Source organism: Eulemur rufifrons, chromosome 7, assembly GCF_041146395.1.
Source record: "Eulemur rufifrons isolate Redbay chromosome 7, OSU_ERuf_1, whole genome shotgun sequence".
Classification (NCBI taxonomy): Eukaryota; Metazoa; Chordata; class Mammalia; order Primates; family Lemuridae; genus Eulemur; species Eulemur rufifrons.
The window spans coordinates 156,566,529-156,580,824 of NC_090989.1; the positions used below are offsets into that span (position 1 = coordinate 156,566,529).

Sequence of the window (14,296 nt, forward strand, 5' to 3'; positions counted from 1 at the left end):
TAACTTTGCTGTGGGCTTCTGAGGCAAAACCACCAAGCTGCTTGTTGGGCCTGTGCCAGGCCCCTCACAGCAGCCTCCTCAGCTCCTGGGTCACTGTCCATATCTCTGGCTCTAACCCCTCACCCTAGGGAAGACCCAGGGTTTCTGCGACTTCCAGACACCACCTGAACCTCTGCTACTCCTGAGCAAACCAAGCACTGCACAGCAGCCCTTCTGGCTTCTGAGAGTCCATGGAGGATGCCAAGGAGCCGATGGAGGGGTGAGCTCCACAGGAATGCTCTGTGTGGACATACGTCTCCCTGCCTACTGGTGAGTTTTCCAGCATCTGTGAAAAAGACCTCTAGATCACTTGGCACCCACAAGAGCATGAGGGGAAGCAGCACCAAGGGCCCATCGCCAAGCAGGCAGGCCGAGCAGCCCTGGGGCTGGCCTGGAGTTCTCCAGGGGTGGCCAGAATGGAGGGGTCTGGCCTGGGGGCAGGGCAGTTGAAATAAGGCTCTAGGGGAAGTGCGGCCCCTCCTGAGACGCTGACCCCTGCTGCTCACTCCATGGGGTAAAGATAGATGGGCAGTCCCTAAAATCCCCTCTCTACAGAAAGCCAGAAAGAGGCAAAGCCAGGTCAGAGCAGCTGTAGCTTCTGAATCCTGGTCTGGGCTCTTCTCTGGACTCCTCTTGCCTCTGGGCTTGAGCCAACTTTCTTAGAAGAGAAGACTCGGAGCAGGCCCAGCAGGTGAGTGGCCCTGGGACAGCTACAGGACAGGCGTGTGCTCTCTCCAGAGGGGGCAGGGGAGGGGATGGGGCACAGAACAGGCTCACAGCAGAGCCCCTGCACCTCAAGGGATGGCCGTGCGATCTGGGTGGGGCACACACAGTGCACACACTCCTGACTTCAGCCCTTGTGCTCCTGAGAATTCCCTTAGGGGTTCTAAGGAACAAAAAGTCCCCCAAAGAAAAACCTAAGTTCCACTGTTAGGAAATACATTTTCCTCAAAAATCATTATCATAACTTGATCCAAAGAACAGCTGTCACCAGAAGTACCATATACATATTTGAAGAGCTTCAATCTTGGCCCCTGATGCCTACCTAGGTCCAGGTTCAAAGTTCTGATCTAATGGGCCCATGACCTATTCCTGATTTTCAACAGTCACTATGCCCACCCTAGGGCCTCTGTCACCTCCTGTGCCCTCCTCCTTTCTGGGGCCTGGGGAAAGACCTCTTCTTTCTCTCCCCTCCCATGCTCCTGCCTAACTAGACACTAGAGTCTCACTGGCAACTCAAAAGCATTCCTGGGACTTGAGTCCAGCAGTTACAGAGGACTGTGGAATGTCTACTCCTGTCATTCCGGGCCACCAGGCTGCCCTAGAGCTTTCCTCCATTGCCCCTCAGAGAATAATGACTCACTCTTGCTTCACAAAACAGCTGGCACCAGTCTAGCACACCCAGTTAACCAAGAGCTTCACAAGAGTGCTCAGAGCACCCAAGTAGGCATGACTATCCCCATTTTACAAGAGAGGAACCGGAGGCTCTGAGACAGATGTCACCTGCCCAATTTCACCCGGGTGATGAATGGTGGAGGTGCTCCTCAAATCCAGGAAGGCAGGTGTGCCCAGGCTGATGGGCAGGTGGCTCACTGGGTCAGTAGAGCAGCCCTGAAACCCAAAGGGGAACCACTGCTCCCCACAACTGGTGGGGACGTTTGCAGCTGAACGAATCCCATGCCATCAAAGCATGGCATCAGCTGGGATCAGGGCCCCAAGAAGCTCAGCAAAGGAACCAGGGAAGCCCCAAACGGCTACCTCTTGTAGGGGGTAAGGAAGGGTCTCTCCCACACAAGGGCAGGCCCAGGCAAGGGTGGTGTGTGCTCTCTAGCTGGTGACCTAAGGGGCTTGGCCTGCTGTGCTGTGTGATCACAGAGCCTGGAGCAAGAACTTCTGGCCTTACCTTTCAGGAAGGTCAAGTTTGGTTTGCAGATTTTCTTGATGAAGCCATCCCTAACTCTACTTAAGCTGTTTTGCTAGGGAAGCTGGAAAAGCTCTGACCCACAGTGGTTGAGATCAGGATCACCTGGCTTCCTGGAGAAGCCTCAGGCTAGGCGGACCCAGAGGCTGGTCCGGGCACAACAAGCCATTATTAATGCCCTATCTGCACCTGGCATGACACTGCTGCCAGGTAACAGGTGGAAGAATAAATCCAGGGCTGTGAAAGCAAGCCCTTGGAAAGTTGCAGGCCTCAGATAAACACCAGGAGGATGATAACTACGATGAGGATGTGGTGCCCACACTCTGAGGACTTTCCATCTAAAACAACAATGCGGGGAAACCTGACAGGCCAGGACAGCCTGAAGACGGCCCCTGCTCGGGAGGGCACCGACAAGTCGGAGACAGGGCAAAGGGCCACGTACCTTGCAAGGTTATCCCAAAGTCTATTTTCCCCATATAAGTACACTTTTGAAAAAAAAGTATGCATTTATAAGAAAGATATTCATAAAAAAGTAAAACAGTACAGCCCCAATCCAGGAGTTAAAGAACTGGGTTTCTGTACAATCCCTGAGGGCAGTTTGGAAAGGCCTCTTGGCCTGGGAGGGCTGGGGGGCAGCCACCACCCCACTTGCTAGCTTGCTCAGGAGGCCAGGAGCCTTGCCAGGGCCAGCCGTGGTCCTGCTTATCTCATCACTCCCTTTCCTGCAGTGAAACCTGGCTCCAAGCTGACCCCAAGCCAGGGCAGCTGCAGGAGTCACTTCCCGGGGGTAGGGCATGACAGCTCTGCCCCTTGCCCGAGTCCCAGCCTCTGGGTCCCTATCGCCATTCCGCCCCAGGCCCTCAGCATTCGTCAGACCTCAACTTTGCTCTGTTTAGTATCCCACCAGGTAAAGCCCAAATTCCTGGGTTTCTTCATCTGTCACTTCACACCAGAGGACCCATGGCCTCCTTGACCTGGTGTGCTGGGCTCCCATCTGACACTCCATTTCACTCCCATGACCCTGGCTGCCTGCTCCTCCCTGGACTGGCTTTGACATCGGCAGAATCAGTCCTGAGGGTGGCACTGGGTCTTGCACCAGGCACAGCAGACAGAATAGCCTCAGTGAATGTGTGCGCACGGAAGGAACCTGCCACCTCAGCTCTGAGGGCTGAGGAATGGCTCTTCTGGGCAGTGTCAGGTCTAGCTTCATGAAGCAGTGGGGATTTGGGGTAGCTATTTCTGGTGCTGTCATGAAGATCTCCCCGCCCCCACCCTGCCTTAGATAATGACGACAGTAGCAGGAGCAGCATCTAACACGTCTGCAGCACATGGCATTGCTGGGCACTGTTCAGTGAGCCTCACACAGACTGACACACTTAATCCTTGCAAGAGGACCGTGAAGTTCTGTGTTTCACATTTGGAAAGTGAGGCACAGAGGTTAAGTGACTTGCCCAAAGTCACCAGGCTAGGAAGTAGTGAAGCCAGGCAAAGCTCTGAGTCACTCCTCCCCACATGTTTGCTCAGCTTCCTGGCTTCTAGGCCTTTCTTTTGTAAAGAGGTGCCACTGAGGGCTCACCCTGCAGGGGACTGCAACTGGGTCCCTGGTCCACAGATTGGTGCCAAATGGACCACAAACACTTACAGAGGTGGCCTCGCTACACTGGGCCATACCAGCCCGCTGAGTAGGAAGGCAGCCGTTGAGGACTGTGAGCCTCCATAATGGGGGTACCTGGTCACGTCACCCAGGGGCTGGAGGTTCTGTGACTCACTTAGAAAACATCCCTGGCCACTGCCTGCTGCAGCCCATGGTTCTCCCCTGGAAGGATGTTCTGCAGGACAGAGGCCCGAAGGACCGCGAGGCAGTTTCACTATCAGAGGCTGCTCTAAAGTAGAGCTCCTTGTGTGGGAGGGAAGGGGCAGTGAGGGGGATGGGACAGAAGAGCATGACTCAGATGGATGACTTTGAAGGAGGAGTCAGGGTTTGGGTGACTGAGACACCCACCCCTCCAGAGCACAGAGGCACTTCAGAACTGGACGGATGGTGAGGAGTGCGCACTGAGGGGGCGGCAGCCGAGGCCAATGCCCACACACCAAGTAGGGAGCCTGGCTGAGCAAGCCACTTGGGAAGAGGGGTGGTGGTGGCCACCTGGCTGTAGGCCTCAGGAGAGGGCTGGTCAGTCTGGACCATCCAGAGAGGGGCCTGCTGTGGGCCTGCCCTCTGCTGGGCTGAACCTGAGAGGAGGGAGTGGGGAAACTTCCGACAGCTCTGGCTGTGGGTGGAACACCCCAGCTAAAGCCCCAACTCCAGGAGAGAGCATGGGCTTGGCAAACAACTGAGGAGAACAGGGCTGATTAACACACATGCCCCTTGTACAGTTCTGAAAATGGGATGAACTTCAAGGCCTCAGCTGGGTCTTCATCTGTGGAATCCGAGTTTCCTCAGAACACATTGAGTCCATCAAGAACATTCCTCACTATGGCATCCAGAAACACACAGACATTTGCCAGTTTTGCAAAGCAGGTGACTGGCTGATATTCTTGGCATCTGGTTGAGGATGGACTGCCATTTGGATTTGCAAAGGGGTTGAATGGTGTGAGGTAGGACCAGGGTTCCACAGAGACCCCCAGACACCCAGCCATAGGCCACAGGACAACCTTCAGTTATTCTCTGTGATGCAAGCTTCTTGCAAAGTTACTATCGTACTCCTAACTGCTACCACATAACAAAACCTTCCATGTGCACCCCTAAAAAACAGTGACAGGAAATGTTTTTAGTGTTATATTCGTCTGGATCCAATGAAGCTATTTTTAACCATCTTCTCAGACTCAATTTCCAATTTTATCCTATAAAGTTCTAATTGATTCCACCTCCCCTGATCTCTCACTTGACGAGGCTGTGAAAAACATTAGGCGCTTTCTGATGGGTTTGAAATAGGTATTTTTTTAAGTCTTTGCATGCTGCTCACGTCTCCCTTAGCACATGCCTTCTTCTCGGGTTTAGCAGGCTTTCAGTAAGGACTGCACACAGTGCCCTGCAGTCTCACAACCCCCCCAGAACACCCGGCCTTTCCCTTCAAGTGTGCTTCCTTCAGTGGGCCCAAGGTGTGCAGTCCCAGCTGGGCTCCTGTGACGTGCCATGGACAATGTGAGACAACGCAAAGAGCTTTCCTCACTTAGCCCATGTTCCCGAGGTGGGGAAAGGATGCCACGCCACCTCAGCTCCATCTCCCTTAGAGATACCAAGCGTCCTTTGCATCCTTCGTGTGGGCTGAACTGGGGACCACTCTTCCTGCTGCCCCCCACCCCTGGCTTTAACACCTCTCACTTTTCCTTGTGGACTGCATTATGTCCCTCCTGCAGTCTCACTTTTCCTTGTGGACTGCATTATGTCCCTCCTGCAGCCTCACTCTACCCATGCGCTGGAGTGGGAGAGGGGGATCTGCAGAGTCCCAGCCTGGCATCAAGAGCCAAGGAATTGGAGAACCTTTAAACCCTGCCCTGCCCCCAACCCCACCACCTACCTGCCACATGCCAGGCACCCTGCACTTCTCTTGTTCCCTGGATGTGCCCATGGCCCCCTCCAGACCTGCTGGCAGTCTGCTCCCTCTGCCAGGACCACTCTCCCTCCCTAGGGTGAGATACTCACTCTGGGCATGCCCCCAGTGCTGGCCGCCACCTCTCGTCAGGGCACTTTGCATTTACTGAAACTGTTGCACTATGGGTCTGTGATACAAGCTTACCAACCTAAGATCTAAAGGGCGGGGCCACATCTATCTCGCTGATGAGTGTGGTCTGGGACACAACTAACCTTTATTGAGCAGCTACCTGAGACAGGCATGGGCCAAACACTTCCTGCAGATTCATCTCCCTTAGTCCTCACCACGACCACTGTACGTTACAGATAAACACACCAGATCTTGGAGAACTGAAAAGATTTCCCCAACGTTGCTCAGAGGATTAGGAAGGGACCACACTCAAACTCAGAGCCTAGGCTCTCGGAAGCCTAGACTCACTGCTCACAGTTCCTTGACATGTCCCTGGAGTGCCCACTTAGCGAGGAGGGGGATGAATGGACACACACAATGTTTCTTTCAAAGTCTGCTGTGGCCCAGGCTAGCTCTGAGTGGGTATACTCTGGAAGGACTCAGTGTTGGTGATTTTGGAGTCTAGTGGTCCAGCCAGGGCTTAGATGACTCTGAGAGCCAGGACCCTGGGGCAGGCACTATTATTTCATTAATGTGGACTGGAAAATAGGTCCATTATAATTATGTTTTTTAAAAATGCAGCACTTGCTGGCCAACTTCAAATCGTCCAAATACCAGATCAAATGCATGTGACTGGGTGAACTCACACCACGGCCTACCTGGGTGAGGACGTCCAGCTGGCCCACGATGTGCTCCAGGGTGCTGGTCAGTGTCTGGGGCATGCTGATGGGCTCCGGGGGCTGGCTCTGCACCGACTCCAGACTCTTGCCTCTACCTGGTGGGATGGGGAAATCCACTGCTGGCTAGGTAAAGATAGAAAGAAAACAGTCCCTCAGTCTATTCAGTGCTTTAGGAAAGACTGAGAGAGAATTAGCCCCTTCAAAGGATTAAAGGGAAAACCACCAGCAAACTTCAAAAAATGAGTTCCAAGTGTCGGTGAGAAACGGCAGTGTGGCCGTGTTCCCACATCCGGGCGCACGCACCCACCTTTCCGAGCAGAGGCCACGAGTGAGGAGCAGAGTCAGAGTACCTGGAGGTCCAGGCCGGAAGGGGCCTGCAGGGCATAAGCAGGTGGGCCGTGAGTGCCCTCAGCCTGCTCTCAGAGGCCCTCAGGGAGCCTGGCCTGTCTCCCACCTCTTCATGCAGCTTGGACCCACCAGCAGGCATCCTGGTGAGGCCAGAGACATCAAGGCCTGGCCTGGCTCTGAAGTCACTCCTCCTCCTGGTCCAATTCCCCACCCTCCCACATGGAGATGTCCCAGGCTTCACTAATGCCTTCCCAAGGCCCCAAGAGCTGTGGCCCAGAACTGGGGTGGGAGTGGCAGTGGTGAGAGATCCCCTGGGAAATAAAGATGTCCCTGTGAACGTCCTCGTTAGAAGACTGGCAGGAGTCAGCATTCACAGGACAGGCACCCCATGGCTGTTTCAGAGAGGACTCTAGGAATGAGGGGCGTGGGTGTTTCTGCATAAGGCTCTTCAGTCCCCAAATTCAGAAAAGTCCCCAAATTCAGCCTCCTGCTCTAAACAAAGACAAAGGCTTCTCCTGACTTAGGAAGTGCCATGCATGTGTTCAGCAGGCCAGGATGCTGGAGCCAGGGGTACCCAAAGGCAGAGCTAGCAGATGCCCCAGTTCTGGTCTTGGAGCCTACAATTCTCCTGTGGACTTGTTCCCAGTGGGAATGTGGCACTCAGTGATGGCCCACACTCTCGGCCAGCCCCAAAGCCTCAGCAACCCATAAATGCAGTCACACTTGGGGCTCTGGGTTTTAAACCACTGCCTCACTAATGCACATTCCAAATGTTACCACGTCACTCCTCAGCTTCGTTAGTCCTCCAGGGCTTTCTGCCACCTTTGGGAGAAAATCCAAACTGCTTAGCAAGGCACCCCAATCCAGCCTGCCTCATTCCCGAGCTCCTCTCCTTCCTTGAGCCCAGCTCACATGGTCCTCTCCACTGGAGATGCCCTCATCCACCCTCCCCCCAACCCAAACACTCCATCCCCCCCATCTTGCAAGGCCCCCTCCTAATCAGGAGCTCCTCTGTGCTCCTGCATGCCTGCATCTGCCCCATCCCTGCCCTGTTCCTCTAGCCACTGCATCTCTAGGGCCAGGCTGAGTCACCTGACTGGGATGATCAATGCCAGCCTGCCCACAGAGCCCACCAGCTGCCACTGTGTCTGCACCCTGTCCCTTCTCTTGCTTGCACTCATCACTCCTCTACCCCCAAACCCAGGACATCACTGCACTCAAAGCTCACTATATACCATGGAACCAAGGGTACTCCACTGGGCAGCCTCCCACCCCCAGTGCCACAGCCAGTGGAGTATACTGGCTATGGCTGGGGCTCATCTACGATGTCTGTGCACCCACCCACCACCCGGCCCTGACAACACTAGGCTGCCTGCAGACCCACCGTCAGCAACTGGCAGCATCTCTTCTGAGTCTCACCCCTTGGACTAACCAACAGCAGCCCAGCCTTGGGAAGGTTCTCTGCCCTAGACATGCTCACCTTGGTGGGCATCAGAGTCCTTGAAAAGAATCAGCCCAGGAGAGGATTCCCAACCAGTAAAGGAGTTTAGGGTAGGGACTCTACCTGGATATTTTTCATTAGGAAATCTCATAGAATCTAATCTAATCTCATAAATCACAAACTCTCAAGGGCATGTTGATTTGAACTTGCAAAAATGCAGGCCATGGTGGCTAGAGAAATTGAATTTGAGAGACAAGCCAGAGGGATGTTCTTGAGAACAGGAGCAGTGCCGGGTCCATAAGCCCATCGCTGGCATGTCTGCTGTGGCTGCAGCCACTGTATAAGACCTTGGCCAGCAGGGCTGGGTGGGCTCTTCCAGTCCTCCAGGATTCAATGCACTTCAGATCTCAATGCCCACCCAGAAGTCCACCCCAAAAGGAAACATTTCAGAAGCCCACCAACCTTGCTAAGACAGCTTTCAGCCCACCACAGTGGCCCCCAGACCCATGCAGTTCTGATGGGAGATGCAACATAGTACAGTGGGGAAGAATGGTGACTCAGGCCTCAGCTGAAACCCAAGCCCCACCCCTGACCAGCTGGGTGGCAGCAGGCAAGGGGCTTAACTTCTCTGGGCCTCCACTTCCTCATCTATAAAATGGGGGTGATGACTGGGCCAGTCCTTCAAAGGGCTGGGCTGTGAGAGGCACTTATCTGAAGTCACCAGCAGACCTTTCTTGAGAAATATTCACAGTCTTGTGCCCGCTCTTTTCAGACACGCACTCTTCCACCGGAGGGAGGGCGCAAGCAGGCAGCCCTTCTGTCCTGACAGCCGGCCCTGTCATGCAATGGGCCAGACGGGTGCTGCCTGCTGCCTAGGAAGGAGGGAATGGAAATTCTGAGTGTTTCTGCAGAATGGCCCAGAAACTGACAGTGCTGAGCTCCCCTCTGGACGCACAGTGGATGGGGGAGGCAGGGTGAGCACCACTGACTTTAGCAACAGAAACTCTCCTTCTGAGCCAAAGCTGAGCTAGCTCTAGAGAGTTCTAAGGACAGCAGCCACAGTGCTCTGAGCTGGAGAGGTGGCCTTTAGAAAGAGGGTCGCAGGAACGACCATGTTTTCCCCTCTACACCATGCTTTTTTTAGTGGGCTCTCTCCATTTTACAACAAAGGAAACTGAGGCTCAGACAGAAAATGGCTATCCAAAGATCCCCAGCCTCAAACTCCCAGGGCTGCCTGGAGCCATTTCTCTGCCTCCTTGCTCACTCTCATCAGAAGACATCACAGCACTTAACACTCCACCAGTCCAGCAATCGCTGTTGTTTACTTGCCCCCTACTGTGTGCCCTCATTTAATGTCACCTCACTTAATACATGTCTCCTCACTTAATCTTTATGATGGCCCTTCACAACAGGTATTAACTGTATTTTTCAGATATGGAAACCTCAGCTCATAGAGGTTAAGTAACTTTGTCTGAGTCACTCATCAAATGACAGAGTTGGGATCTGAATCCAAAGTGCAGACTATTCCCAGACATCAGGCAGCCTCTGGCAGGTGGCATCAGCACAGCGGGGCTTCTATAAGCACAGCTCCTCTCCTGCATCCTTATGCAGGAGACCCAGCTTATTAGACCCCTTATTAGACCCAGCTTCTGGGTCTAATGCTTTTTGCATCACTCCCCGACCTGCCCCCGGGAATGCCTGCCCAGCACAGAGCTGAACATAGAGCAGGTCCTCTACAAAGACTCAATGCCTCAAAAAGCTGCGCCTACCACAGTAAAACTCTGTGTCATGGAACCTCCCCAGCGTCTGCACTGCAGCAAAGGGCCAGCAGCCCTGCCCCCACGGCACTGCAGCCACTCACCTGCACTCAGCACTCTAGCTGTGGCATTTCCCCGAGAGCTTGGCAAATAAAGAGAAAGCAGAGATAAGAACACCACACCCAGAAGTAGGAAGAGCCTCTGTACTGGGGCTGTGAGTAATGACAGTGGCAGAAGAACCTGAGCAGCAGTTAAAAGCAAAAATCACACCAGCATTTTGCCTGTTCAACATCAAAGGGTCCTGGAGCCTTTGCCTGGTGGTTCTCAGTTAAGTACATCATGAGTAAATCACAACAAAGACTAACCCATACACACATATAGATCTATACCAAGTCAACAACTTTTCACTTTTGCCAAATATTAATGTAACATCTTACTATAAAACCAAAAAAAAAAAAAAAAGGTGACACTCAAGAGATGAATCTATTTAACTCTGCGGAAATCTCACTTGGGTTCTACAGTTGTCCTCTCTCTCCTCACGCCACCCTAGTGTGGGACCCTGGGCTCTCAAGGCAAGTGAATGTGTTGCCTGCCTCAGTTCTCCTTTCCTTTGCTGCCAGAGCTCTACACTTCACACACAGCAGGAATTGCATGAATATCTGTGGTTGATCCTCAGCCACCCAGACAGTGAAGAACCAAACCAAAAAACTTCATTAAAAAACAAAACAAGCTGGGCATGGTGGCTCATGCTTGTAATCCCAGCATTTTGGGAGGCTGGGAGTATTGCTTGAGGCCAGGACTCAGGCTTAAGACCAGCTTTAGCAATATAGTGAGACCCCTACCACCAACTCCATCGCTACAAAAAATAAAGTTGAAGAACAAAATAAAACAGAATAGCTTGTCGGTTTTCCTGTGACAAGAAATCAACTCATCTGGGTTGACTTCTCATCTCTGGGTTAACTATGGTCTCATTTTTTCATCAAGATGCAGGTATGGATAAGGAACTTCTGCCTGGAATAGAGAAAGTTGGAGAAAGTGTTAATCCTATCCTAACAAGAAAAAGAATGACACTCTAAAAGAATCGTAACCTTTCTTAAATCAGAGAGCTGGGGTCACAGAACAATGAACTAGCCTGACTCTAAGGAAAGACAGACTCTTGCAAGGAAAACAGGAAGTGAGCATCACCTGTTGCAAAGCATGAGCAGAAATACCAAGTGCCACACAAGTTTTAACAAATGGTTGCAGGCCAAGTGTGGACTAGGCCAAGAGTGCAGAGCCCCTGCGAGCCACAGACACAAGGGGAGCTTGCACCCACTCACAGGTTCTTCTACACAGACTTCCACCAGGCATTCGTGAGAAAGACTGGCGGTAGGGCAGTCAGTGGAAGAAAACCATCCGTGGAGGTGCAGGCCCAGAGGAGGGGAGTGGACAAGGAAAAGGTATGAAGTCCTGCCAGGACTTCTCCCCTACAGAACAAAATCCTTAAGCTACTGGGGAAGAGCAAAGATGAAAGCCCCTTTGTCCTTGGGGAAGAGGCAGGAAACAACCCTGAGCTGAGATTATCAGTCTTCTTCGATTGACGGAGGAGCAGGACTGACAATTCCCTACTTCTGAGACCCAGGGACATGGGTTTTAGACTAGGGCCTGTCTAAAACCGAAGCTGGGTCAGGACAATACAGAACTCCCCTAACAAAGCTAGCATGCACCAAGTAATAAGAAACAGTAGTCTGTCGATGGGAGAGGGCTGAGAGCTGGGAAAGGAGCCTGCCCCTATGAGGGAAGGCTGAAAGCAGAGGGTGGAGCAGGAACACTGAGATCCAACACCCAGATCTCACCCTAAGTGCAAGGTAACACCAAACTAAGCTGAACTCCTAATAACATTGACTCCATCTCTACTGTCCTAAACATGATGTCTGGCATTCAATCAAAAATTGTGAGCTCATCCCTCAGGTCTGAATCAGAAAAAAAAAAAAAAATTGTGAGAAAAAAACCCCAAAAAACCCACTGTCAAGAGACAAAGCAATCAGCAGCACCAGACTCAGATGACCTAGAGGTTGGCACTATCAGACATACAGTTTAAAATAACTATGATTAATAGGTTAAAGGTGCTACCGGACAACACACATGAACAAATGGAGAATTTCAGCAGAAAGGTAGAAACTACAAGAGTTAGATGGAAATGACAGAAACATAATAAGAAACCCATATCAGAGATGAAGAATGGCTTTGATGAGCTATTAGTAAGCTCAACTCAGCTGAGGAAAATAGTGACCTTAAAGACAGATCAATCCCTCAAAATGAAATATAAGAGGGACAGAGCAGAACAGAGCATCTATAAGCTACTATAGGGACAATCTATAAGCTACTATAAGGACTATAAGATACTATCACAATCCATAGCATCTGTAAGCTACTATAAGGACAATATTGTTTAAGACATGGGCAATTGGAATCCCAGATGGAGAAGAGAGAGAAAAGAGACATTTCTTACAGTACAAATTTCCTGGTAATGAATTCTCCCAGCTTTTGTTTAGAAAAAAAAAAAAAGAAGTCTTCATTTCCCCCTTTCTGAAGATATTTTTGCTGAGTACAGAATTTTGGGTTGGCAGTTTATTTTCTTTCAATACTTTAAAGACATTACTCCATTCTTTTGGTTTGTATAGTTTCATATGAGAATTTTTTGTAATTCCGACTTTTGATCCATTATATATATGTCTTTCTCTGGCTACCTTTGGATTTTCTCTTAATCCTTGGTTTTCAGAAGTTTGAATATAACTCTTCTAGGGTTCTGTTTTTGGCTTTTTATCTAGCTTGTTTGTTGTTTCTCTGAGCTTCTTGGACCTATGGTTTGATGCCTTTCATTATTTTTTGAAAATTCTTGGTCATTATATTTTCTTTTTTTTTTTTTTTTTTTTTTCTTTTTTTTTTTTTTTTGAGACAGAGTCTCACTCTGTTGCCCAGGCTAGAGTGAGTGCCGTGGCGTCAGCCTAGCTCACAGCAACCTCAAACTCCTGAGCTCAAGCGATCCTCCTGTCTCAGCCTCCCGAGTAGCTGGGACTACAGGCATGTGCCACCATGCCCGGCTAATTTTTTTCTATATGTATTTTTAGCTGTCCATATAATTTCTTTCTATTTTTAGTAGAGGTGGGGTCTCGCTCTTGCTCAGGCTGGTCTCGAACTCCTGAGCTCAAACGATCCGCCCACCTCGGCCTCCCAGAGTGCTAGGATTACAGGCGTGAGCCACCGCGCCCGGCCGGTCATTATATTTTCAATAGCACCAAAAACACATGAAATGTATATTAGCTCCCCAGGATTGCTATAATAAATTGTCATGTTTGGTGGCTTAAAACAACAGAAATTAATTGTTTCACAGTTCTGGAGGCCAAAAGTCTGAAATCAAGGTTCAGCAGGACCACACTTCCTTCGGAGGCACTAGGGGAGAATCCTTCCTTGCCTCTTTCCAGCTCTGATGGCTCCAAGATTCCTTGCCTTGTGGCTGCATCACTCCCCATCTATGCTTCTGTCTTCACAGGGCCTGTCCTCTTCCCTCTGTGTGTCTCTTATAAGGACACTTATCACTGGATTGAGGACTCATTATCCAGGATTATCTCATCTTGAGTTTCTTATTTACATCTGCAAAGACCCTTTTCCCAAGTAAGACCACATTCACAGGTTCTGGGGGTTAAGACATAGACATATCTTTTAGGGTCTACCATGCATGCAACACACTACAAAATGCTTAGGTATAAATCTAACAACATATGTGCAAAATTTGTACACTGAAAACTACAAAACACTGATGAAAAAAATCAAAGATCTGTATCAATGAAGAAATATATGTTTATGCATTGAAGATTTAATGTTCTTAAGATGTCAATTCTCCCCAAAATCATCTGTAGGCATCGAGAAGTTGGTGCTAAAATTTATATGAAAAGTCACAATCCATAAAAGAGAAAATTGATAAAATAAATGTCATCAAAATTCAAAGTTGCTCTTTGAAAGACCCTGTTAAGAAAATGAAAAGAAAAACCACAGACTGGGAGAAAGTGTTTGCAAATCACGGATCTGGTAAAGGACTTATATGCAGGATATACAAAGAACTTTTAAAACTCAATAATGAGAAAACAAACAATCCGATTAGGAAAAATAGGCAAAAGATTTGAACAGATACTTCATCAAAGACAAATGGCGATACATATATATATTTATATCTATATGTAAAGATGGCAAACAAACATAAAAAGAGGCCAGGCGCAGTGGCTCACACCTGTAATCCCAGCATCTGGGAGGCTGAGGCAGGAGGATCACTTGAGGTCAGGAGTTTGAGACCAGCCTGAGTAAGAGTGAGACCCCATCTCTACTAAAAATAGAAAAATTAGCCGGGTGTCATGGCGTACGCCTGCAGT

At 50.3% G+C, this 14,296-nt stretch overlaps 1 protein-coding gene across 4 annotated transcripts in view; it reads right to left on the reverse strand.

The window, feature by feature from the left end:
• POC1A (POC1 centriolar protein A) overlaps positions 1–14,296 on the reverse strand; it is a 72,488-nt gene that overhangs the window by 14,989 nt on the left and 43,203 nt on the right. For 3 of the 4 annotated variants that reach the window (XM_069473691.1, XM_069473689.1, XM_069473688.1), the window contains exon 10: positions 6,324–6,467. The exons of the other annotated variant lie outside the window; for it this stretch is intronic. In XM_069473691.1, the coding sequence (XP_069329792.1) occupies positions 6,324–6,467 (144 nt within the window). The remainder of the gene's footprint in view (positions 1–6,323; positions 6,468–14,296) is intronic. 4 annotated transcript variants of the gene reach the window in all.